The 23,505-nt window shown below is 40.3% G+C and overlaps 1 protein-coding gene across 7 annotated transcripts in view; it reads right to left on the bottom strand.

Moving 5' to 3' along the window:
* Window positions 1–23,505, bottom strand: part of FAM169B (Protein) — a 32,609-nt gene that overhangs the window by 8,240 nt on the left and 864 nt on the right. For 5 of the 7 annotated variants that reach the window (XR_013539004.1, XR_012081651.2, XM_072982211.2 and 2 more), the window contains exons 2-6: window positions 14,963–15,096; window positions 12,268–12,367; window positions 6,926–7,011; window positions 4,636–4,810; window positions 813–995 (exon numbers count right to left, since the gene is read on the bottom strand). Coding sequence is in view for 5 of the 7 variants with exons in the window: in XM_072982211.2 (XP_072838312.2) it covers window positions 813–995; window positions 4,636–4,810; window positions 6,926–7,011; window positions 12,268–12,367; window positions 14,963–15,096 (678 nt within the window). In the remaining 2 variants the exon portion in view is untranslated. Of the gene's footprint in view, window positions 1–812; window positions 996–4,635; window positions 4,811–6,925; window positions 7,012–12,267; window positions 12,368–14,962; window positions 15,097–23,229; window positions 23,366–23,505 lie in introns of all 7 variants that reach the window. The other 2 variants (XM_072982215.2, XM_072982212.2) reach the window with 2 other exon arrangements.

Below are 23,505 nucleotides of genomic sequence, written 5' to 3' on the forward strand. Positions count from 1 at the left end.
ACGAACGGCTCCAATCGCAAAAAGTTGCTTCGAATTGCGAACAGAGCCTTGACTTACAAACAGAAAAAAACCTTTCCTGCCCTTTTTTTGACCTAAGTCCATTTTAGGTCAAAAGAAGAATTTTTTTAAAAAAAAAATATTAACTCCTTAGTGGTAGAGGACGAATTAACTGGCTTTGCATTAGTTCCTATGGGACGAACGAAAAACAGCAGGTACGGATTAAATGGTTTTCAAAGCATTCCTATGGAAAAGTTTGCCTCGACTTACAAACTTTTCAATGTACAAACGCCGTTCCAATATGGATTAAGTTTGTAAGTTGAGGTACCACTGTATCTTACATCATCATGTACCTGTGTCATCACAACTGTTCATGAGCTGAAGGTGCTCAGAAATAGGACCCATCAAAATCACAAGACCAGCAGAGAAGCACACGTATCTTATGGCAGCTGACATCAGCTAGGATGCTCAGCCGCTGGTGACACAGCATGCTTTGAAATGCTGGTGACTCATAGATACTGCTACATTTTTGGCTTGGCTAACTCTGATCAGATTTATATACCCCAATTTGCCTGCACCAGCACTTTTAGCAACACAGAAAGGTTTGTCATAAATCAAACCATCAATCACTCTAACTCCGCAATGACCCCACCAAATGGGCAATGGCTCTCTAGGTTTTCAGGCTGGGGTTTTCCCTAGTCCTACCCTGTGACCTTCTGGATGTAAAGGATCGAGTTTTCCTGGGAGCGCTGGCCTTCTTTGTATGAATTCATTATCTTTTAAAACTAGTATTTCTCTAAAAAGAGTATTTTTACCTCGGTACATGTTGGGAGAAACAGGGAAGCTGAGTCCCAACGCATCCTCTGTTGCAAACATCTGGCAAAAATCATAGAGCATTTTCATACCAAGGCCACGTCTTCTAAACTTCTTTTGAACAAACATGGTGTCCAAAACAGGGAGCAAGTAGCACTGGCCGGTGTGCCCATCACACAGGCTTCCTGGAAGCAGGACACAAAATTGCCTGTAATTATCCTGAATTCTAAACAGAGCTCATGAATGAGCTTATTAAAATCAGCAAGAGGAAGTAGGCAGAAGGATGCCTTTGGAAACAGGAGACCTGAATGTTACTCATCCATCCATCCATGGAAGACACTGGATAGAGAAATGGTTATTTTGGCCTAAGCTCCTTTTGAGTGTTGTTGTGCGAACTAGATAGGTACTACTCAAAAGGTAGAAATAAATGAAATATAGAAATAATTAAAGCAGTGCAAGACACTCTAGATTTAATACAAAGGGAGGTCATTCCCTTGGACATTCATAGAAATGCCTTCAGAAGATTAAGGGCAGATAAGAGGGCATCCATGGAGCTGCTTCATAAAAGGCGTGAGTGGATATAGCAAACTGGGAGTAAGTCCATCTATGGGCTAAATCCAATTTCATGTCTACCTAGAGCAGACTCACTGAATTGAATGAAATGGACTGATCAAAACTGGCACAGGGACCATTGATTTCAATGAGTCGATTCCAGTTGGGAGTAAAATTGTATTTTACCCCAAACTTTCTCTGCTCAGAAAGCAAACCACAATATGTGGTAAATGTCAGGAGTTGAAAAGCGTGCAACCACACTAGCACTAGTAGCTTTGTACCAACAGAGGTAGAAACAGGAAGTTGAGGTTTCCTAGTTGGTTTGCCTGTTTCGTTCCTTCCTTCAAAGTTACTTTATCCGTGTTAACAAATAATGTGCTCTGGCTACTTTCACACATTACAATCAAAGGGTGTTTTCGTGAGGCATCTTGGTAAATTTTATGCAATATTCTTCTCGAGCGTATGTTTTTTTTTAGAAAGTAATGGAAAATAATGAACAAGTAATGCATACACAACAAAAAATGTAACAAGTTAATTTTTCAGTCTCATCATGATGAACGTTTTTTTCATGATTTTTTCCCCCAAACACTGTAATGAATAACGGGAGGAAATTGATATTAAAAAGTAACTTTCAGGTTCTAGTCATTACCAGCCAAACTCTATCATCATTACATGGCGCTTCTCACCATCTAACTTGTTCATATTGAGTACCTGAAACATGGATAACTGAACTTTCTGTCACAGAAGAATGAGCACAATTAAAGAAATTCTCCTTCTGTTTCAGTAAAACAGAAGCGCACACAGGCAAAGGAACTCATGCCTTTCCTAAATTTATAAACAAACAAATAAAAATCGCTACACAAATACTGTATCTAACAGTGTTCTTAGACTGAATATAGCCATCCAAGCTCACGATGTGACCACCAAGAAAAAATAGCTAGAAACACAGGAAAAGCAGAGACACAACTTCCGTTGCTTTTGTTCCATTATCAAAATGACGATTCAATGGAGCCTTTGACCAACAGGAGATTTTACACAATGCAATGAAGAAACAAATCCAAATAATGAAGATAGCATTCTTCTATGTGAACAGGAGCCATGACTGGCCCAAGAAAAACAAGAAAGGAAGGTATGTGGATTCTATTTTCTGGAACACATGAACTATTTTCATTCCAAGCTCATGCGTGGGCCACAGAGGAGTCCTAACCCTATTCTATAGACCGCTTTAACCCATTTGTTCAATAGAGTGATAGGGTGTTATACGATGGTCCCTCCTGTCCGTTGGGTAGACACACACTGAGCACTATAGGTAAAGAGGAACACAACAGAAGTAAAGGGACATCTTTGGAGAAGGAAGCCTTTATGCAGCCTGCTCCTTCAGAGCCTTTAATCTGTTTGCTTAGGACACGGATGCTAAATGACTAACCTCTGAGCCTACAGAAGGGTAAACAGCAATTACAAGGGCAGAGAAAGGAGACAGCCATTAACGCTCTCAAACATCCAAAAGCTCAGGAAAAGCCCAGCCCCATCCTGCCCCACATCTAAAAAACCCAAATCAAACAAAATTGTACATTCCAGCTAGTTCCCTGATTAACAAGCTGGCTTGGCAGACGTTTGTCCAGAGAGACCTTCTGCAGACAGAGCCCTTGTGTAACGGGAGAGAATGTTTCTGCTGAATGGTGGCCAAAGTCAACCCATTGTGTGATTTGTGTGTACACACACACACGCCTACACAAAAACCAAGGAAGGCAGCAACATTTCCAAGCTTGAAATAAATTTAGAGGAAGGCCTCCCTAGGGCATGATTGTGTGTTCATTTAGTTTTGGCAGATCCAAAATTTCTGTCTAATGCAAAAAAATATATATGTGCAATAAAAGAAGAGAAAATGACAGAAAGACGTGACTATATTTAAGTGCAATGGAACCTCACAAAGCGTCTAATTCATACCCTCTGTCCCATAGGATGCCATGCTTTGGGATGAAAGCTCGCACTGAAATAAATGTGTCAGTCCTAAAGGCGTTGCCATACTTTTCTCTTTTTTCACCCTATACACTAGAATTATCTGAATGCTACAAGCAGAACATTCCGAGGAGGTATCAGGAAGGTTGTAGAAACACTGAAATTCCTATACTGTACTACAAAAAAAAATATTCAAGGAAGAGAAATCCTCAAAGGGGGTGAGGAACAAAAGCAACCCTCTGACAACAGACCGTGTTCTGTGGCCATGGAATCCTAAGGACATTTGAAAATCCCATTCCTATTTTCCTGGAAGAAGGAATATTTCACTGGAATCCTAAGCAGGAGAACTCCACACACCGAGCTAGAAAAATTATTTTTTTAAATGATTAGTAATAGTACTCTTTAGTGGGTGGTGTATATAATTTATTAACATAATGACTGGCATTGCTGTGGCAGTGGTGTCATGTTATGTTGCTCGGTGTTAATGTTCGTTTGGCATCAAAATGCTGTGCCCCCTGGATTTTTCTGCCCACTGGAATCCACCATGGGAGCAAAAATAATCTTGCTTTTTGTCCTTCCTTTAACCACAAGCAGCTGGATGGGCCATATGCTACTTCTCCAACTGCTCTGCAAGAGGCCAATGGATGCCTTCAAACACTTACTGGAACACACAAGTAAGAATATAAACAAGACACACATTTGTTTACATTTCTGTTAGCATTTCTGGGAGGCGAAACAGCCACCGAAGCAGCCCATCTAACGCACAGCTACTTTGGGTTGAAAGAATGAGAAAATGGTGGAATACTGTTAGCTTTTGCCCAGAGGCAGAGTGAGGACAGCATGATAGAGACAGGACAGGTCTGAAGGTGTCCCCACTATTTCTGGAAAATAGTTGATAACGGGCAGCATTACAGACACTTCAGAAAACAATGCTTAGAATAAGTTTCAAACATTGCTCATTTTGCTGAATGTTATGTTTGTTGAGAAACATGAACCACGAGCTCCTTGTGAGCAAAAGAAAATAATGTATTACGAGTCGTGCTCTCACTTTTAATACACTTTCACTCTATAGCATTGGGTTTCAGATCCCACATTATGGTGTCACATAGAGAAACAATTAATACCATTCCTAAATTATATTTCCAAATGCAGGGGTTTTTTTAATCACTTCGCTTATGAAAAAGAAAGTTTTTTTTTTAAACATACCAGGTTCTCTTTAATCAACATACAATTCTGTTTTTCTCTCCGTAAAGTTCTGCCCTTCTTTCTGCAAACACGCTCATCCACAGGAAAAAGTACTTAAAACGGGAATACCTTTAGGTTTGACGGTGTAAAAGGCCGCCGCCTCTCCCTTTTTCCAGAATATTTTGGCATGCTCCTCCTTCGAATGAGGTACAAATAGCGCATCACAAGTAGAATTCCTCTCCAGGATTCCAAAAATGATGCAGTTAAGGACAAAGAGGACAATTCTTTCTGCATATGTCTGGACCTTACAAGACAGATGGGGGAGAGGGAAGGTGGGGGGGGGAAGAATATGATAAAAGTGTTACCGTATTTTTCGCTCCATAAGACGCACCTTTTCATAAGACGCACCAATTTTTTAGGAGAAGAAAATAGGAAAATATAATCTGTTTTCTTCGCTCCATAAGACGCACAGACTTTCCACCCCCCTGTTTTGTGGGGAAAAGTGCGTCTTATGCTGCAAAAAATACGGTAATTCTCCTCCTCTAGCATAAAACCAACTACCAAAAACATTATTTTTAACGCCAGTCATTTACACAGTGAAGATCTGAAAACATGAGGTTTATTGGATGATATAAAGAATATAAATTTTTTGAAACACACGGAACTTGAAAAGGAAATAATCCCAACAGAGTATACTTTGTGTAAGGCACATGGTTTGAAGACAAGTAAGATTAACAGACAGGGTATCAGAGAGCTGCTAAAAAAGATGGAAGGAAAAAACCAATGCACAAAGCAAACTAATCTGTTCTATGCCTATGGGATTCCTAAAATAAACTTATAGTATCTGATCAGTTGGGGAATTTATAAAGACAATGACGTACAGTATATATTGTCTTGAATGTCTAACTACATCAAAACTAAGAGAAAGGACGGGAGGCATTTTGGATCAGAGAAATCCCTTTAAAGAACTGTTCTTGACAATATATGTTTAAATGATTTGAGGCAGACAGCATTTGTGAATGCATCTGTTAAGTGAGACGCTGTGCCAAAGGGTCATAAGACTGGGTCTCCCCAACAGACGGCCAATCAAACAACACTAACACTACTAGGCTATTATTGCTAATAGAATAACTCTGTTATCTGATTGCTTCCTCTACTACCTGCCAAAGGGGGTAAAGGAGACAGAAAAAAAAGGAAAAAGAGACACCTACAATGAATGGAAACAGGACTGAAGAATATGAATGGCACTTATAACATCTGGAAGGGCAAAAAATGGAAACCCCCTCCAGGAAAGTATTTGAAAGACACAACCTAAGAAGGTATATGGAAATATTGGCATCTGTATTTAATTATGTTATACTTACACACACAATTGCCAGGCAGAATGGTTTATGGCAAGCTATACAAGGCAGGGGATATCTATGATCACATCTCTTTCTGATAACATGGAGGGAAGGGGAAGTCTTCACCCTATAAGTAGTTTATAGTGGTTCCCAATTTAGATCAACTCTGTAATGCTGAGGGGGAAAGGAAAGCAACCCTCATTCACAGGTGAACGCCTTGCTCTACTTTGTTGAAGGTGTTAGACACAGAAAGGGGAAGGGCAGGATCTGTTCTTGATCACTCCAGAGACATCCAAGCAACAGGACGACAGATTTAGGCTGAATATCAGGGAAAACATCTTAACTGTTAGAGCAGTATGACAATGGGATCCATGATCTCAGAGGGTGGTGAGCACTCCAGCGGTAGAGGCATTCAAAAGAAAAGGAGACAACCCTCTGTCAGATACACATTGATTTGGATCCCTGCACTGAGCAGGGGGTTGGACTCCATGGTCTTATAGGCCCCTTCCAACTCAATTCTTCTATGATTCTATGAAAATTAAAGGGAGGTAGTCTTCAGGATTTGTAGCTAGAGCCCAATTTAGCCTTTGGAGGAAAATTTCATGTATTTATGTTACTGTAAGCCTCTTTGAACACTGTTCTACCATAGAAAAGCAGCATACGAATAAACAAGTGGGGGCACCATTCCTCCCCATTTCCTCTGAAGTTTTATTTATATGTTAAGTCTATTCCTGAACTACCCAATTTACAATACAACACCATCACCACCGCCCTGTGCTGTTCTATCCAATTCTGATTGGCAAGTCACTCAAAATGCCACTGATGGAGCTAGAACTCACCAACTTGATTCCTGTCTCTGAATATGAGGAAATCAGTTGTTCCATGGATCAGATAAATATAAGTGATTAACCGATTAAATATTTTTAAATGATTGACAGCATTAATGAAAAATGTACAAGCAGTAGGTAATGAAGATGTGGGGCACCAAGAATCTTCAATCCTTGTTGTTTTTAAACCATGAACAGTGTGAGGTTTAAAGGCTGAGAGAGATAAACAGCAGAAGAAAAGAGCTTCACCTGCATCAGACTCTCCCGGGAAGGATCGGCAGTCTTCACTATATCTTCAATAAGCCACCAGGAACTGTCCAAATAAACTGATAAAACTGGAGGGGGAAATTGAATAAAGCTGCCAGAATGCAAACAAGAACTCATACATTTTCTCAGAAATACGGCTGTGTTTTTGCACTCCTCTTCTCAGATATACATGAGTTCTGCACTTCTGTCATGAGCAAGACAGAACAGCAAGAGATTAAAGGGACAATGCTGTTAGTGCAGTGGTTTCTGACTTAGAGTAACCCAGGTGGTTCTTGGACTGTAACTCCCAGAAACCCCAGCCAGCACAGCTAGTGGTGAAGACTTCTAGGAGTTGCACTCCAAGGATGGGAACGAGTGCAGTAGTGTATCTCAACTGAGCTGCGAACCACATTATTAACACACATGGCACACAATCGTGTTGAAGCACTTTCTGATGTGCACAGAGATACATTTCTGGGCAAATCTGGTTAACTGAAATTGGTCTGCCAGGAGAAGAGAAGCATCTGTGGAAACGCAGCTGTAGCCCAGAAACCATTCAGGAATGTCTCAAGACCACAGTCAGAATTCCAGTGGTGTGCCCTTTCCTGCTGGGAATTACAGTATAGTTCAATACAGCTGGTGGGCACCTGCGCTAGATGGTGAATGTAAGAGGTTATTCCACTTGAACTAAAGTAGAACCTAGAGACCCAAGTGGCAGTGTAGCATGGTCTCCCAGCCAAATTAAGGCATATATGCCATGATGAACCCTTTGGAATCAAGATGGGCATGAACCAGCAGTTTGGCGGTTCGTGCTGGTTCATCCTCTAGATGGAACAGGTGTTCAGCAGTTCCCAGCCAAACCTCCTTCAACGGACAGTGGCCCTCTTTGACCATAGTTTGCCACACAAAAGCTGGATATTACCTGACTAGTTAAACGAATTAATTAACACCTATGCAAGGCTTTGGTCTCTTACAACAAGCAAGAGATCATAGGGAGGTCTGTCTAGCCTTCTACCTAAGCTGTACCTGTTTCAGAAGTTCACCTTTTTACCACCGACTCCTCTTTCCTATTGCACAGACTGGAGGTACGTATTTGCATCTACGTTCACAACATGGTTGAGAACCTTTATGACACACCACACTCCAGGGAACTGTGGAGGGGCACTTTTTGTGACCAACACTCATTAAAAAGTTAACTCTTCTTTGCTGCTACAGGTCCATGTAATGAAACAGTGTGTTCTTTTGTTCCCCTCGACACCTTATCACAAAGCATTACCATACTGCAGTCCTATTAAAGCAGGTTTAAAGGAGATGTCAATCTTCAGATTTCTAGACACAGTGATTAAAAAGTAAATGGAAGGAAGCTGTAACTTTGGCTCTCAATGTTCCAAAACTAACAAAATGGCAAATCACTAGATAGCTGAGAGAACTATTAAGAAGTTCAGTAATGAAGAAGGCATTAAATTGGGTTATGGATCAAAATTCAAAAGTACAAATAAAATGGAAAGATAGAAGTTGGAGTGCATAACGTTCTCCTGGTTTTCTTACACTTCACAGATAAAGCATTCTTCTGCAGATAGCAAGTAATTTATCTGGGAAAGCTTTTGTGGTAGGAATGAAATGTTGTCCGTATGCTAGTAAGAACTGTTAGATACTTTTCACAATATTCAAAAAATATTTAGTAGAATGATTACCTCACAACCTCATCACTGCCTAAGCTTTGTATAAATAGGAAAAATATTTTAAATATGTGCAGACATGTTGCTGTGTTTCTATTTGCAAACTAGTGAGAAGAAACTTTTAAAAAATTATTTTTACTGTTCTTTCAAAGGAGCAAGTCCCGTGGCACAGCACCTAAACTGCAGTACTGCAGTCAAATCTCTGCTCATGACTTGAATTTGATACCAAAAGGTTCAGGTTAACTGGCTCAAGGTTGACTCAGCCTTCCATCCTTCTGAGGTTGGTAAAAGGAGTATCATGCTCGCCTAGAGGGCAAGGTGTTCTTTGCAAAATTATGTCATAAATCACCCAGAGAGTGTTCTAGCTGTATATAAGTCGAAACAACAACATAAACAGTCTTTATCAATTTTTAATTTAAACACGGCTATTGAGAGGTAAAACATAACTTTCCCGCTACACAGTCCTCACTTATCTACTTGTTGTGGCCTAAAGGTGACAATGGGTTCTTGAAGGCTACGAAAATGATCCTGCATTCTCAAAGGCTCTTGCAGATTAGTAATGCTTTGAAAACAGTGCTAGAGGCAGACATTGTTCAAATAACAGCTGAGTGAAGTACAGTGAGGCTCAACACAAGAGGCAAGGCTACCAATCGGCCGTAACAAATTATATATGGAATAATCACTACCGGCATTGACAGAAGGACTATTTACATTGATGAAATCAACAGATGTTCAAAGTCAAGCAACCTTTGCTATCTAAGAAATCTCCACTGGATCTTGAGTCTAGCAACAAGTACTTGGGGGACTGTAGACTATGTTCTCCACTTTTTGCTTGCTTCTGTCTCTGAGTGCACAAGATCCCACTTCTTGTTAACTGATAGCTTTTGGGTTGATGGGATTCTTTGCCTCGCATAGCAACATCTCTTGGTCTGGCTCTGTACGCGGAAAAGAAAACCCACATGCTGGACAAACCCACAAACTAGAGCAGGCAGGTACAGGTGCCTACTTCTTTCTCCTAAAATATGCTGTCACATACATCAGGAGAGATGCCCCTTCACTCATGCCATTGATAGTTGCAGAGAAGCCCAGAAGGATTGAAACGGCCCAGATTCCCCAAGCCTGCTAATACTTTGTGCACGTATGCCACTTTTTAGCCTAGGCAAGACAGACAGACAGACATATGAGATTGTAGCAATCATGGTGAGCTCCCAACTTTTGCATTCACGCTTCTGGTAGGTGGCCCCAGCTTCTGTCCTTGGTATATCTAATTACTGGCTCATATCCTCTTGCTTAGCATACTAGTTTCAGCCAGGCCAGGCAGCTGAGGGGCCTAACACCGAGGGAGGTCCGGAAGGAAAGAACAAGGAACAGGGCCTTCTCAGCAGTGGCCCCTCGCCTTTGGAACAACTTGCCCATGGAGATCCGCCTGGCTCCCTCTCTGGGTGTTTTCAGGAATAAACTTTAAACCTGGCTATTTGGGCAGGCTTTCCCTCCTGCCATATCTTAATTTCTTATACTTTCACCACCTTGGATCTATAGTATATGTTTTTGGTTTTATTGTTTTTAAATTTGTAAACCGCCCAGAGTAGACCTTTGGACGGGATAGGAATTCAATAAATAAATAAATAAATAAATAAATAAATACTAAGTTACAACTAGAGTAGGCCCATTGAATCAATGCAACTTACACACAAGTGGACTCCTAAATCCCCACTGATTCACTGGGCTGACTCTAGTTGTGACTTAGTACCCTAAGCAAGAGGATTTCAGCCTCTGTATTTTTACATTCTAATGCATGTGCACACAGATATATATTCTAATACACACACATGAGTGTGTGTATGTCTGTGTCTGTGTGCCCTTTCATTAGCTTATGTAAATTAGAAATACATGGAATGAAGCAGAGGCCTTCTGCGTGGACCAGACTGCATCCCAACTGCAGCAGTATGATGGTGAATTAATAAGGTACAGAAGCTCGTAATGACATACAGGATCATAATGATATCCTAAGGAAGAGCCGCAGCTTTCGTATCTTGCCTTTCTGTATTTTATACTCAAAAAAGCCTGATCAAAAGCATGGCTATCGGGAACAAAACAAACCCCGAACAGAATCTCACAGTTAGGCTTGTGCATGAGATAGCAGTCCTATGGATACCTGGGAGCAAACTCTACTGAACTCTGCAGTGCTTTCCTTTGCTGTAGATTCAGCCGGTAAAACACCCCGCAACACAAAGAAGACTGCAGTGCAGCCACATCCCAAAGGCGATGTTTGGCTTTCAAGTCAAAATAAACAACATTCCCCCCAAAAAAGAAATACTACAGTTTAAGGAACTGTAGAACTTCCATCACAGAAAAGGAAATATCTACTCAGTCTCTGCATCATTCTTCTTCATATTCTTGTATATTAACCAATACCAATAAAAGGGCAAGTGTGTGAGAGACTGCATGCATATAGGAAGGCATATACACTCAGTATGCTGTCTGCCTCCTGTATTCTTCCAAATTCATGAAATCTGGGCACCTGGTCTATACCCGAAGGGATTCCTGGGGATGAACACCTTGAGCTTCTTTTCTTTTCTTAATTTTTTTTCCCTTTTTCATTAGGTAATCAAAAATCTCTCTGTAGCTGGCAATAACATCTTTAGATACAGGCGTCCCTCATTTGCCCTAGAGAAAAGGCTGGAGGCCAGCCTAGAAGATGGGCTGTGGGGCAGCTCAGTGACTTAGATATGGGAGTTCAATTCCCCACTGTGCCTCCTTGACAGGGCTGGACTCCATGATCCAGAGGGTCCCTGTGCATTTCGAATATTACATGACATGACATGATATGACAACATTCATTTTTTCACAGGCATTCTACACAACTATAATGTATAGCATCTTTCTGAAAGGCCCAGAACTCTTCAAACGAGTGACAGACCAGAGAGTTCTGATCCCTGGTAAGCAGGGGGAGGGCGGCCAGGACAAGAAAAGGCAGACTGAACACAATACGGATGAACAGAAAGACCAGCGAGAAAGGAAAAAGGAGGGGAAGGAGGGAGAAAGAGGAAGAGTTCCAATGTAAATCAGGGAACCAACGGCTTAGCAACCTTTGCCAAGCTGCTACTCCTGCCAACCTGTCATAAACATCTGTACAGCCTGAAATTCCCACTTATCACCCAGTTACTTGCCTTGGAGCAGCCATGAGTTAGGTAAAGGTTCCCCTTGACATTTAGTCCAGTCGGGTCCGACTCTAGGGCACGGTGCTCATCCCCGTCTCCAAGCCGTAGAGCCAGCATTTGTCTGTAGACAGTTCCCATGGTCACGTGGCCAGTGCGACTAGACACGGAACGCCGTGACGGCTAGTCTTCTGACCCTGTAGCACAGAGGCTTCTGCGGTTTAACCCACAGAGCCGCCACGTCCCTTCATGAGTTACTCAGGCACTAAAGCAGATAATCACCATACCATGAAGTTGCTGGCCTGACTCAGTATAAGCTAGTTTCCCATGTTTCTAAGGTTAGGGCAGCTGACATATATTTTCTCCTTGGCTTCCATCCAGTTCTTTTGCAGGGCCACACGAGGCTGGCTTCAGCAACTAAACCACACCCTATATAACTCCGTTTCAGACCATTCACTGAGTCACTCTGAGATATGGAGAAGAGTAAAAAAAGAAAAGCCACACTAACCTTTATTCTTTTCTTGTGGATCAGTTAAAACCAGAAGCTTATGCTCACTGTCTTCTCTGTACAGAGGGACGAAAGACATCAAGGAAGCTTCAAGTTTAATCTGTAATCAGACACATTGTTCACATTCGTGATACTCACGCATTAAAGAGTGCCCACAACAAGGAGAAGAGTGGGGAAATTATCATTATTACCAATCAGAGATGGGCATGAACCATTGGTATGGCTCAGTTCGTTTCCCAACTGAACAGCTGATCCATGGTTGGGCACCTGCTGGAGAGAGCAAGGCAGGGAACCACAGATCAGCTGTTTAGACTGGAAAGGAACTGCACAAACCTGCCAAACCCATGCCCATCTCTATTACCAATACTTATTAATCAGCAGCCTGTTGAGGTTACCTCATTAGCAATACGTTTTCCGAGTGGTCTACTATGGGCCTACTGTAGGTTAAAATCAATCTAAGGGAACTAGAACTAAGGTTTCAAACGTACGTGGAAGAACAACTTCCAATTCTGAGTTCGTGGCTATGCTCTGAAGAACCAGGTTCTGGTTTACATATGTAATAAGATACAGTGATCTCTATTCCAAACTTCAAACAGAACCTTCATTATCCACAGTATATGAAGGAGAGGCCGATGAATCTACAATTTCCCATAGCAAGTAACCCGGGAAACCTTTTTTTACTGTTAGGTCTGAACTGCACCAATGTGTGTGAAACAGTTTAAACATTCTAAAATGCAACACAAATCATGTATGTCATTACTGCCATGCTTACTAAAGCATAGAACAGGACTAAGTTGTCCAAATATATTCCATGTTTGTATTTGTTTGTTTTGGCTTAGGATTTTTTGTATGGATCAGGAGATATTCCTTACATGTACTTATTTACTTACTTACTAATCTTGTATTTCTCCTAAAAAGGAACTCAAGGCAGTGACTGTGTTTTGAATGGAAGCACTACTGTGTGATTTTTAAAAAATAAAAATAAGGAGGTCAGCCATAATATACTATAGGTTGGCTTGTATTCCGGGTAAAGGAGTTGACAGAAATCCAACTAAATAATGATATAATCTGCTTAGTCTTGGTATTGAAGAGACTGTACCGACAGTGAGTTTAAAAATAAACAACACCCCCACAAAACTGCCAGGCGAAAACTGGTGAGGTGGCAGTCTTGAATCTGAGACAGAATTTAAGCATAAGACAGCCAGAAGGAGAGCAATGGTCCAGCATCAGCACTAGATCCCTTCTCTCGCCTTTCGGACACTTAACGATCTACCCCAACTGTAGCAAAACAATATTTACATTCTGACCCTAAACCACAGAAATTAAGATCCTTTGGAATCCGGGCCAAAAACGGCATCCTTAGTTTACCCAACTGCATCTCGCTCTTCTAAGAATGCAGAGTCACTTAGCGTGCTAAGCTCCTCAGCTGGCCATCATCCTCTCCCCAACTGAGCACCAGATGGGACGCTAACACTGCATCCAGGCACGATAGGTTTAGCCGAGGACAGAACAACAGCCTTCACCCTCTTGAACTCTCTCCTGCCTGCAGTGTCCCAGTTGTTTTATTCAGAAGCAGTTGTGAGCTTGCGACGCTAGAGGGCATTCGAAGAGTGATTATGTAAAAGCAAGCACCTTTTGCACTTTAGACTTTATAAACCACATGCACATGGGTTTTCCTTCTTCCTGTATACAAACAGTGCTCCAAAATTTCAGTGAGGAATTATTTCACATTGGGTTTCAGTTGCTTCAGGTCAAAAAATTAATGCATTTATGGGGGCCATCTGTTTTGGGCATTTTGGAGGATTCTGTAAAGCAGTAACCCTGATAAAGAATGTCAAAGGGAATGAGAAACTGAATGCAAATATTTTATGTACCCATCTGGGAACAGTCTTCATGTCAGATTTAATCTACAATATTTTTTATCTACTTACTCGGCATCAACTCCTTTTGTTTAGATTTTCCATGACAACCCAATGGATATTAGAATGTTTGTGTGTGTGTGTTTTAAGACTCACAAATACCCTCTAGGATAGAAAAGGAAACAACTGTAGCCATGTGGTCACAGATCATGCTTTCACCATAGAGTACCATTGTCCTACGCACCTGGGTGAGGCCACATTGGAGGCACTGTGGGAAATTAAAATGTCTACACACTGACACTCAGGACCTCTCTTTAGAAGTGGTGGGCAACTAGCATGGAGAACAATCTCCTATGAAAATGGCAGGCAATAGGACACCAAGAAGAGACATCCAGCCATGCCATACTGGAGCAAAGTCCTGTCTACCATAACCCCTTGTCAATGAAAGGTCCACATCTCCCTTATGTTCTCTAGTCACATGGCACTGAGTGTCATGTCTGGCACTGGAAACAATTTATAGCTATCATGACTAGTAGCCAACGATTATTTTCTTCTTCACGAATTTGTCTAATCCCATTTTGAAGTTATCAACTGTGGTGGCCCTCTGTACACATTGAAGCACATTAGAAAAGTTACAAATATATCATCCAACTGAATGTCATTTTCTTCTGGTTTTGATACTTTCCCATTCTTCTATTCTTAAAAAATGAATTGGCTGGCCTTAAACCATGTAACATTTGTTAATCTTGTGATGTTCACGAAGACTCCTTTACAAAGAACCTCTGGTCAGCGGAATATCCACTTTTTAACATCTTGAAGAAACAAAACATACTTACATTCTCTTTTCCTGGAATACAGAGGAACTCGGCCTCTGACGACGATTCCTCTAATAGCTTTGTATAATACACATGAGCTGCTGCTTCTAGAACTTCCGGCTTTTCATATTTAATATCCACTGGGTAAAGATGAACTAGGAGAAAGGAGATTGTTAAGCACCGGCTCGTTGGAGTGGACTATTCAACTCTGTACCATTGAGTGATAAAACGCCAAAAGGGTGTCAAAATTCTGCTCTCAAATCTCACCAGGCCTTGGAGAGGAAATTAAGAAGCTCCTTTAGAAGGCTATGTTGGCATTAATAGGCTACTTCTCACTCCGATTGCAACATCTAATAAATTAGCTGCTAAGATCAATTGAGCAGCTAAAATGCCATGATTAAATTGGGAATAACAGTTTTTAAATTTTCTTTAACTAGCTATGATTATCCTTAATTACCCAGAGGTATACAGTCTCTGGACAGAAAGCAACCTCACAGAAGAAGCACGATGGGAGTGAACCGCAGCCTTCTAACTACCAGTCTACAACTCCCATTACCTTGTCAATCAGCCATACTGGCCAGGAAAATAACTTTTTCATATCATACACTGTTACATTCACTAAAAACATTGGTTACCGCTACCCCAATCTAATGAAGTTTCTCTTTTATTCATTAATTTGAGTTCTCGCATGACTAGAACTCATTTTTCACCAGTCATTACCAAGCATTATGTTTTCCCATACAGTGGGTTGAGCTGGTGGTGGAATACCAGACTCCTTCCATTCTATTCCCAACTGCCCCTACTAAAAGCATCTTTTCCTAAAATAGACAGGTGACTAGGCTACTACAACACCCATCTGCCTGCCAGTGCACACGACATTCAGAAACATGGGCTTTAAAATCACTCCCTAGCCTTCTCCCGGGAACCCTCCTCCGGTCTGAAGCTTTCTAGGAATCAGCATAGCAGCTGCCTTAAAAATGAAGTTGTTGTATCACTAGTTTGCATTACATTCGTGTTTGTGGCTTTGAGGTGGAGAACAAACAACAACACAACACTACCTATCCAGTTTTGTTTGCATTGTAAAGTATTAACAAACACTTTGCAGTGAAGAAAGCTTGCTTTACAAGAGAAACGGAGAGAGAGGATTTATACACAGGCGCTCCGAGGAACTATGTCAAACAGCCATATACAGTAAAGGGGATCCGTTCTACATTAGGAACAAAATGAGACATCATTATTATTAAATGCGCTAATAAGATATTTTGGAAGAGAGGAATGCTCCGCAGGATTAACAGCAATCTTATTTTTAAAGTCTTTATACACAGATTTAAGTTGCCTGGGTGTGTGCTTCCATAAACAGCAAGATGCATGGCATTCCATATATGTAGTCGATGAACACAGCTCGAAGGGCACTGCCTCTTGTCTCAGCCATGTCCAAACTATAGATATAGCACTTCTTTAATTTTTGCTGTAAAAATGCTGTCACAGATGAGTCAATGCTACCACTGCCCCGGCACAAAATTTCATTCCTCTTCTTTTGGATCCATCATTCTGTTACAAGGAAATGCATCTGAATTTGTGACTTAATCTAACATTTACAAGGAAATATATTTGAATGTGTGACTCACGTTAAAATTTACTTACGTATAGGGGTACAGTATTTAATCTTTTTCAATAGAACTGGTGCTGCATTTTCAGTTTCATTTTAATGTGTCTCAGCTTTATGAGCCAAACCCCTCTTCTCTAAATAATTCAGTTTGACACAAACTGATGTATTTTTTTAAGGCAAAATAACTCTTGCTCTTATCCAATACAGAGATATGCATTAAGGGGGGGGGGGGAATTCCTACAGCTGCCAGAGAAAAAGAAAAGAAATGGCAGAATCTTTGTTACAGTTTGCCAGTTTTCCTACTCTGTTTGATTTCTACATATGCCCAGCCTAACCGAGCAGTTAAGTAACCAAAGAAAACCCAAATTCCAATGAGAACTTTTTACACAATTTTAACTGCTGGATTATATGTGAAACAGCGATTTCTCCAAAACCATCAGGAAAGAGAATACATGGTGCCAGAAAAGTTACAATAAAGTGACCTACATTTATTTTTAAAGGCCAAAGATACATGAACAGTATCAACAAAGGACAATTTAAAAAATATGAGATGTTTCTCAGCAAGAGCAGAAATGGTATGGTGCAACCGGTAAATACACTGAAAACAGAACATCTCCTGCCTTTGACAAATTCCAAACTTTCTACTTTGGAGCTGAAAGGGACGAACTGCCATCTTAAATAGCCCATGCCAATAAACAAGTTTAGAACATCACATATGCTGGGTCTAACAGCCTATAGATGTCACTAAAGATCTTAACTAACAGGTAGCAGCTTCCGGCTTTTTTTATGTGTGACATTCTGGCAATTACCTTTATTCACACCTGAGCGGAAAATGTTTCTGTTAAATCTCAAGGATATAACACACATAGCTGGTGTCACTCTTTAGCATTTTGCTGTTATTCCGGTAAGGACAGTTTTTGGAAAAGGATGCAGTGGTTAAGACAGAGACTGTGGACGTAATTCCATGACCTCTGTTCAATTAAAATTCACACAAAGCTCCTGCTTGGAGTCTCAATTCTTTCTCCTAGGATTACTTCGGGAGCCACGTCACTGATTTCAATCATTGCAACATCTACTGCAACACCACTTAAATTTCACAGGGCTGTACATCCAGAAATATTCCCACTAAAATAAGTCTATTAGTCTTAAAATTGCCACAAGACTTTCCAAGAACCAGGATGATAACTTCATTGCACCATTAACAGGTCAGATGCAGGTATTAACTTCCATATTTTGAAGGGCCTCTTCTCTGGGGCAGGCAGTTGAGGATGGGCATGTTACAAGATTATCTGTTCTTCTGCCACTTAATTTTGCCACGTTTTGAAGGACGGGCTGAAGAACAGACGTTTTGTGGCCTAGAGCAGAAAAAACAACAACCCCACCCTTCTATCAAGACCAAAAGAACAGCCAAATTATTTTGGCCTCTGAGGCATAAAAATCCCTCAAGTACTTTCTCCCCCACCTCTTGCTGTAAAAAATGCAACAGCCAGAATACTATTGGTGTTCACATAGGATTTGTATAACTTGCCACTGCTAATTGTGGCTAACTTGCCAAGTCCTGCAGGCCATCTCAGTTGCACAGGCAGGCGCAAGCACACAACTGCAACGTGACCCAGCACCTCATCAATTAGCTACAATTAGCTGCATGCAAACTTCACGCAAACATTAATAAGATCCTGGACAAGAATTATAACATTACATAATAATTTACTGCCTGCTCATGATAAAGAACTGCCTCATGCTCCCCAACAGTAGGGCCCATTCTGAAAGACAATTCCTTAAATTATTGAAATCTTATTTTCATGCCAGTGTTTGACTAAGCCAAGCCACAGATTGCTTTCCACATCTCTGATTCTACAGCATGACTCTTTCCAAACATATTACTTCTCAGGAAACACAACATTTTCTGCTTAGGAATGCCAAGGAATTGCTGAACGCTGGGAATGCAGAAAGCATTGCAGGAAGAAACAGTGACTAACAATGTTTCCAGATGGCAACATTTCGTTGTTGACTTCAATTTATCAAAGGTATAATAGCCATCTTTCAAAAAATGAGGATAGTTCTTCCTCTATAAAGCTTATTTGTGCAAGCATGCAAAATTGTTTAAGAAGGCTTAGGTAGTTGTTAGCTAAAGTAAATAACAGTATATCAAAGCATTATTCTGACCTACTCAGTTATGGGAAGTCCCTTCTGATTCAACATGGGACATTCACGTTTAACACAAGAATATGCTTTTGTTTAGTCAGATTATGATCCTCAAGAAATCACAGTCAGGATGAGCCAAGTCCGTATGAGCCAAGACACAACATTTCTACATGGTGCATAATTTGGTTAAGGATATAATACCACTGTTGCAACAAACAAGCAATATGCCACAATGCTGAGCAGTCTGTGATCCTTCTACTAAGAACCAGTGAATGGGTCTTCTGAATCTTTGCTTAGCAGTCAACCAGTCCATAGGGAGTATACTTTGCAGTTATGAAGTAACATTGGTTCATGAAAGTAATGAATCACCATCTCCAGGAATTATGGCAAGCAATAAAATTAGTAGGTAAGGGTAAGTAATAAAAGTAGCCACAGATACAGGATTCTTGGACTTTACGTTTAACATTGGAAATCACCCAGTATTGATGATTTTGGTAGAATTCCCGTAGGTAATAATCTCTCAGTTTCCTATTTAAATAGGGATTTCTAAGTTTAAAAACTAAATACCACACACCCAGCCAACCTCATGTAATGTGATACTTTCATCTGGGAGAAAGACGTTATCACATGGAATGAAACATCTGGATTGACAAACTGTATAAAGAATTGCAAATCTGGTGTAATCAAAAATACTTATTCCTGAAAGAGTGGAATTAAAAACACAAGGGGACACAACTTGCAGATATATCAGAGAACGTTCAGAATTCTTCTCTTTTCAAAGTGAACACAGAACACTTAATGATTCTATTTTCAACTCCTATCGGAGAAGAACGAGAAAAAAGGAATTAATTTCACTTAACACATTCTCACTTGCAAAACTGATAACCCAGCAGACAAATCTGATCTCCAAGGCAGTTTTAATACTGAGCAGTCCTACTAGACTTTATCCAAAGTAAAGTCAAATGTCTGGCTCCCAGTTTCATTTTCAAGGAAGAGGAACAGTATTTTCTAGTTACAAGAAATAGTGAAATGCTACAATTTGTTACAGACTTCTTTTGGATTATGTCTGTAATTTACATCTTTGCAGGCAATGCTAAAGCTGAGCACATACTGTCCCAAAACTGGGAAGTCCTTAACAAGGTGATAACAGAGCCTCGGAATTAATTAAAGGTGAAGTGTGACAAATTTGACAGACAATTTGATTCTCCTTATCTGTATGCTCCCTCTTGATTAAAGGAATTAGACCTTATTTCCTTTTTTACATGTGAGTAGGGCTCTTCCCATCACATAAATCTGAGCTCTAATTAACAGGCAACTTACTTATATTTGTTAGACAACAGAAGACTTTTTGGTTGAGGTGGCAGGAATGGACAAAGTGTGTCTCCCCTTGTGCTGTGGTTGTTAATTCCCACCAGCCATAACCAGCCTAGCCACTGGTGAAAAGGCCTAAGAGTTACACATGGAAGGCTGCATTTTGCCTATCAATCATACAAAATACATACATTAAACTTTTGCCAAAAAAAAAAAACACTCTGTCTTGAGCAAACAACGTAGCTTACAAAAACATTGTCTTAATTATATGGTTCACCATTTATACAACAAAAACATGCATGAGGATTTATGTTCCTCATTTCAATACAAGTGCTATACTCTTTCCTACACAGATTTTAGGGATGGGATGATGAGAGCAAAGTGCGGTTCATGACTTGTTTGCCCTGAGTTGAAATCAGGTATGCAAAAAAATCCATACATCTAGAAAGCAAGAAAGCTATCAAGTAGAACAAGTATACTGGTTTAATTCTATCCACCCAGTTTTAAGAGGCTGAAGCTGTTTTGAAGTATGTTTAATAATTTATTAAAGATAAATAAATTATAATAATTAAAAACAGAGAAAAGGTTTTAATATCAATATATCCCCAACAAATATAATGAGGTAAGATATTGAAGCGGAACTGGAATGTATTATCAGGACAGGGGGAAACAAAGGCAGAGAGAGAAAAATTAATGGCTTGATTTCAGAGCAGAAAATCGACTTAGGCTTTGCATAAACAATGCCATACCTTTAAGCCTTCAAAGTGACAGTTGGGCTTGGAAAGCAACATTCAATCAGAAAGCAGAGCCTATTAAAAAGCGTAATGTTTCTAAACAGCATCTGTTATGTACTAATAAGCATTACTTAAAGGACACAGACCTTTAATTGCTACCAAACGTGCACTTATTCAAAAATGCTGTAAGGCAATCTTTACCAGAAAATATCACATGACCTCACAGGAATCCCAACAATACGAAAAATGTTTTTAAATTTAATTTAGCTTGACATTTCTCAGCTAAATAAAAGCATGTAGGCGCTCTCCACAAATTGTATGAAAATGTTTGTGAGGCTTCGCAGGAATGAATGACAAATAAGAATTACATCAGAGCTATTTGCCATCTGTTGTCAGCACAACTGCATTGCTAAGATTGGTCAGCAGACTGCAGTTTTGTAACTTGCAAATGCAATATTTGTCATGTGTAATGAAACAGAAAGCTGTGTGTCTACACAAATATAGAAATACACCTTAAAACCTGGAAATCACTTTCCAAATTCTGCCCAGATGATACGTTGAATTCTCCTGACGCTCATTAGAAATTGGAGACAGAATCATTAAAATCAGACCTTAACATTTCTAAAAATCAGCCCTTGTAATTATTTTCCCCATTTCTGTTAGAATAACCATGAAATGAACATTAAGGACAGAAGGCCATCAAAGCGCTTTATGCATACCTGATGCATGTGTACTTTGCAATCCTTACACAACTCTGAAAAATGAATGGTCTGAAATGTAATTCCAGTAACCCCCTATCTATAGAATTTATGTGCTACACAACAGGTAATTTTGGTCACATCAAACTCCATCAGACAATGGCAAAGTTCTATGGGCACAATGGGGCATTTTGCATTTTATGGATAGACAGAGAATCACATTTCATATTTTCCTTTAAAAGGAATACTGTATAGTAATAGTTGTGGATAATGCAGGTACTCCTTCACTCCATTAGTGGGGTTGTGGCTCACATGGGTAGATCTCATTGGTATGTAATGAAAAATTATGTAAATTAGACTAGTCATAGACTAGTGTCTGGCGATATATATACAGTATTTCACTTTCTATGTTCAATTTTGTTTCAGTTTTTTCTGCCTATATATTTAAAGCCTTGGTAATTTCTCCATTATTGAAGAAAATGGATTTTAAATCACAAAAGGCCATGATGAAATCAACAAGTCTTTAAAAAATCAGTTTGTTGTTTTGCTGAAACTGACTACCCAGCTATTATCAACATTTAATGCAAATCCACTTTTAGAGATGTGTAAGCCGTCACTTGAGGACATTCCGAATTTTCTACCTAAAATCAGGGAGTTCACTGCTAGCTGAAAGATTTTGGGAGTTGTGGGCCAAAGCCAACCCTTGACTTAGTAGGTTGCATAAGCTTTTGGGAGGGCTTTGTATTTAAGCAAGAGGATTCATGGTCAAAGGTCTTTTTATTTAGCACTCTGTCCATTATTTGTCACATTTGGAGTGAAAACTTTAGAGAGACAGACCCAAAGCACAAGGATTGATGCTTTCTTAGCTATAGGACAACTACCGTTGCTTCATTTGCTCCCCACTAGACAACACTGTCCACTTGTTCCCACTGCACAAGGAGACATGATGTGCAAGCAGATAGAGAGCTTATAAGTGGACAGGTTAGTGATCAGAAGAAAGTGTGAGCAGAAGAAGCCGCTCCTTCCTTGTTATTCACCTTCCCAATCTGGGCAAACTTTCCAGAAGGTTAGGGACCTTCCTCTCCTGCAACAAAAGCGACAGGGAGCCTTACAGGCAAAGAAGTTTTACAACAAGAAACACCAAACAAAAACAAAAGAAGTACTTTAAAAACTACTATACTTTAATGTAAGCACTTCTTCAGTCCAGTCCTTTTAAGGAGAAAGACAGGGCAAAAAATATTTTAAATTAAGTCAATTAAATAAATAAGCGATGGTGGCGTTTTGTTGCATTTCACACCTAATAATAATTTATGACCCTCCCGTTTGGCATTCGTTTCTTCTGAAGCCTGGTTCTATAAACAGCAAAATGATTAAAGGAAATAAGAGAAGTTTTAGTTTGTGCCAGATAAAGGTTGATTATGGAAACCTCAGTCATTTCCTCCTCCTCCTCTCCATGGAACAGTGATTCTGCTCGGTCAAATTAAACCTTCCCTGTTGCACCGCACAGAGAGAAAGGGAAAGCTGAAGGAAGAGTTAATGTTGCCACATTTCCTTAAATTTCACTCACCACGTAGGGGGGAGGTTAGGTGGCCATACGAAAAAGAACAACGGGGGCTCCAGCACGTGGAAAGGTTTTTCAACAGAAGCCAGTCGTACAAGCCACATCTGCCACACAATAATTACATTTTTTAGGAGCCCTGCTTTCCATGTGCCACCCTCGATGGAGGAGAGGCAGCCTGTGAGCAACCAATGAAGTCAGTGAGAAAACGGTGGCAGCCTTTGCGCCTCTACCTGTGCGTTCACACACCCTTTTCTCACAGGGTGGTTTTCAAGTGTCGGCTTCCATAACTTTGGGATTTCAACTCCTAGAATTTTCGACCCTTGGCCAAGTTTGCTGGGCTTTCCGGGGAGCTGAAGTCCAAAACATCTGAAGAGGGGGATGAATTGGGGAAAAAAAACACTGGTATGGAAGATTCACCTTAACTCAGCCCAATTTTCACCAGTGTACTACTTACAAGAAGAGTGTATGGAGACGAGAGGATGTGCTGGTTGTGGTCAGCGTACATT

Source organism: Pogona vitticeps, chromosome 12 (assembly GCF_051106095.1).
Source record: "Pogona vitticeps strain Pit_001003342236 chromosome 12, PviZW2.1, whole genome shotgun sequence".
In the NCBI taxonomy this organism is placed as follows: domain Eukaryota; kingdom Metazoa; phylum Chordata; class Lepidosauria; order Squamata; family Agamidae; genus Pogona; species Pogona vitticeps.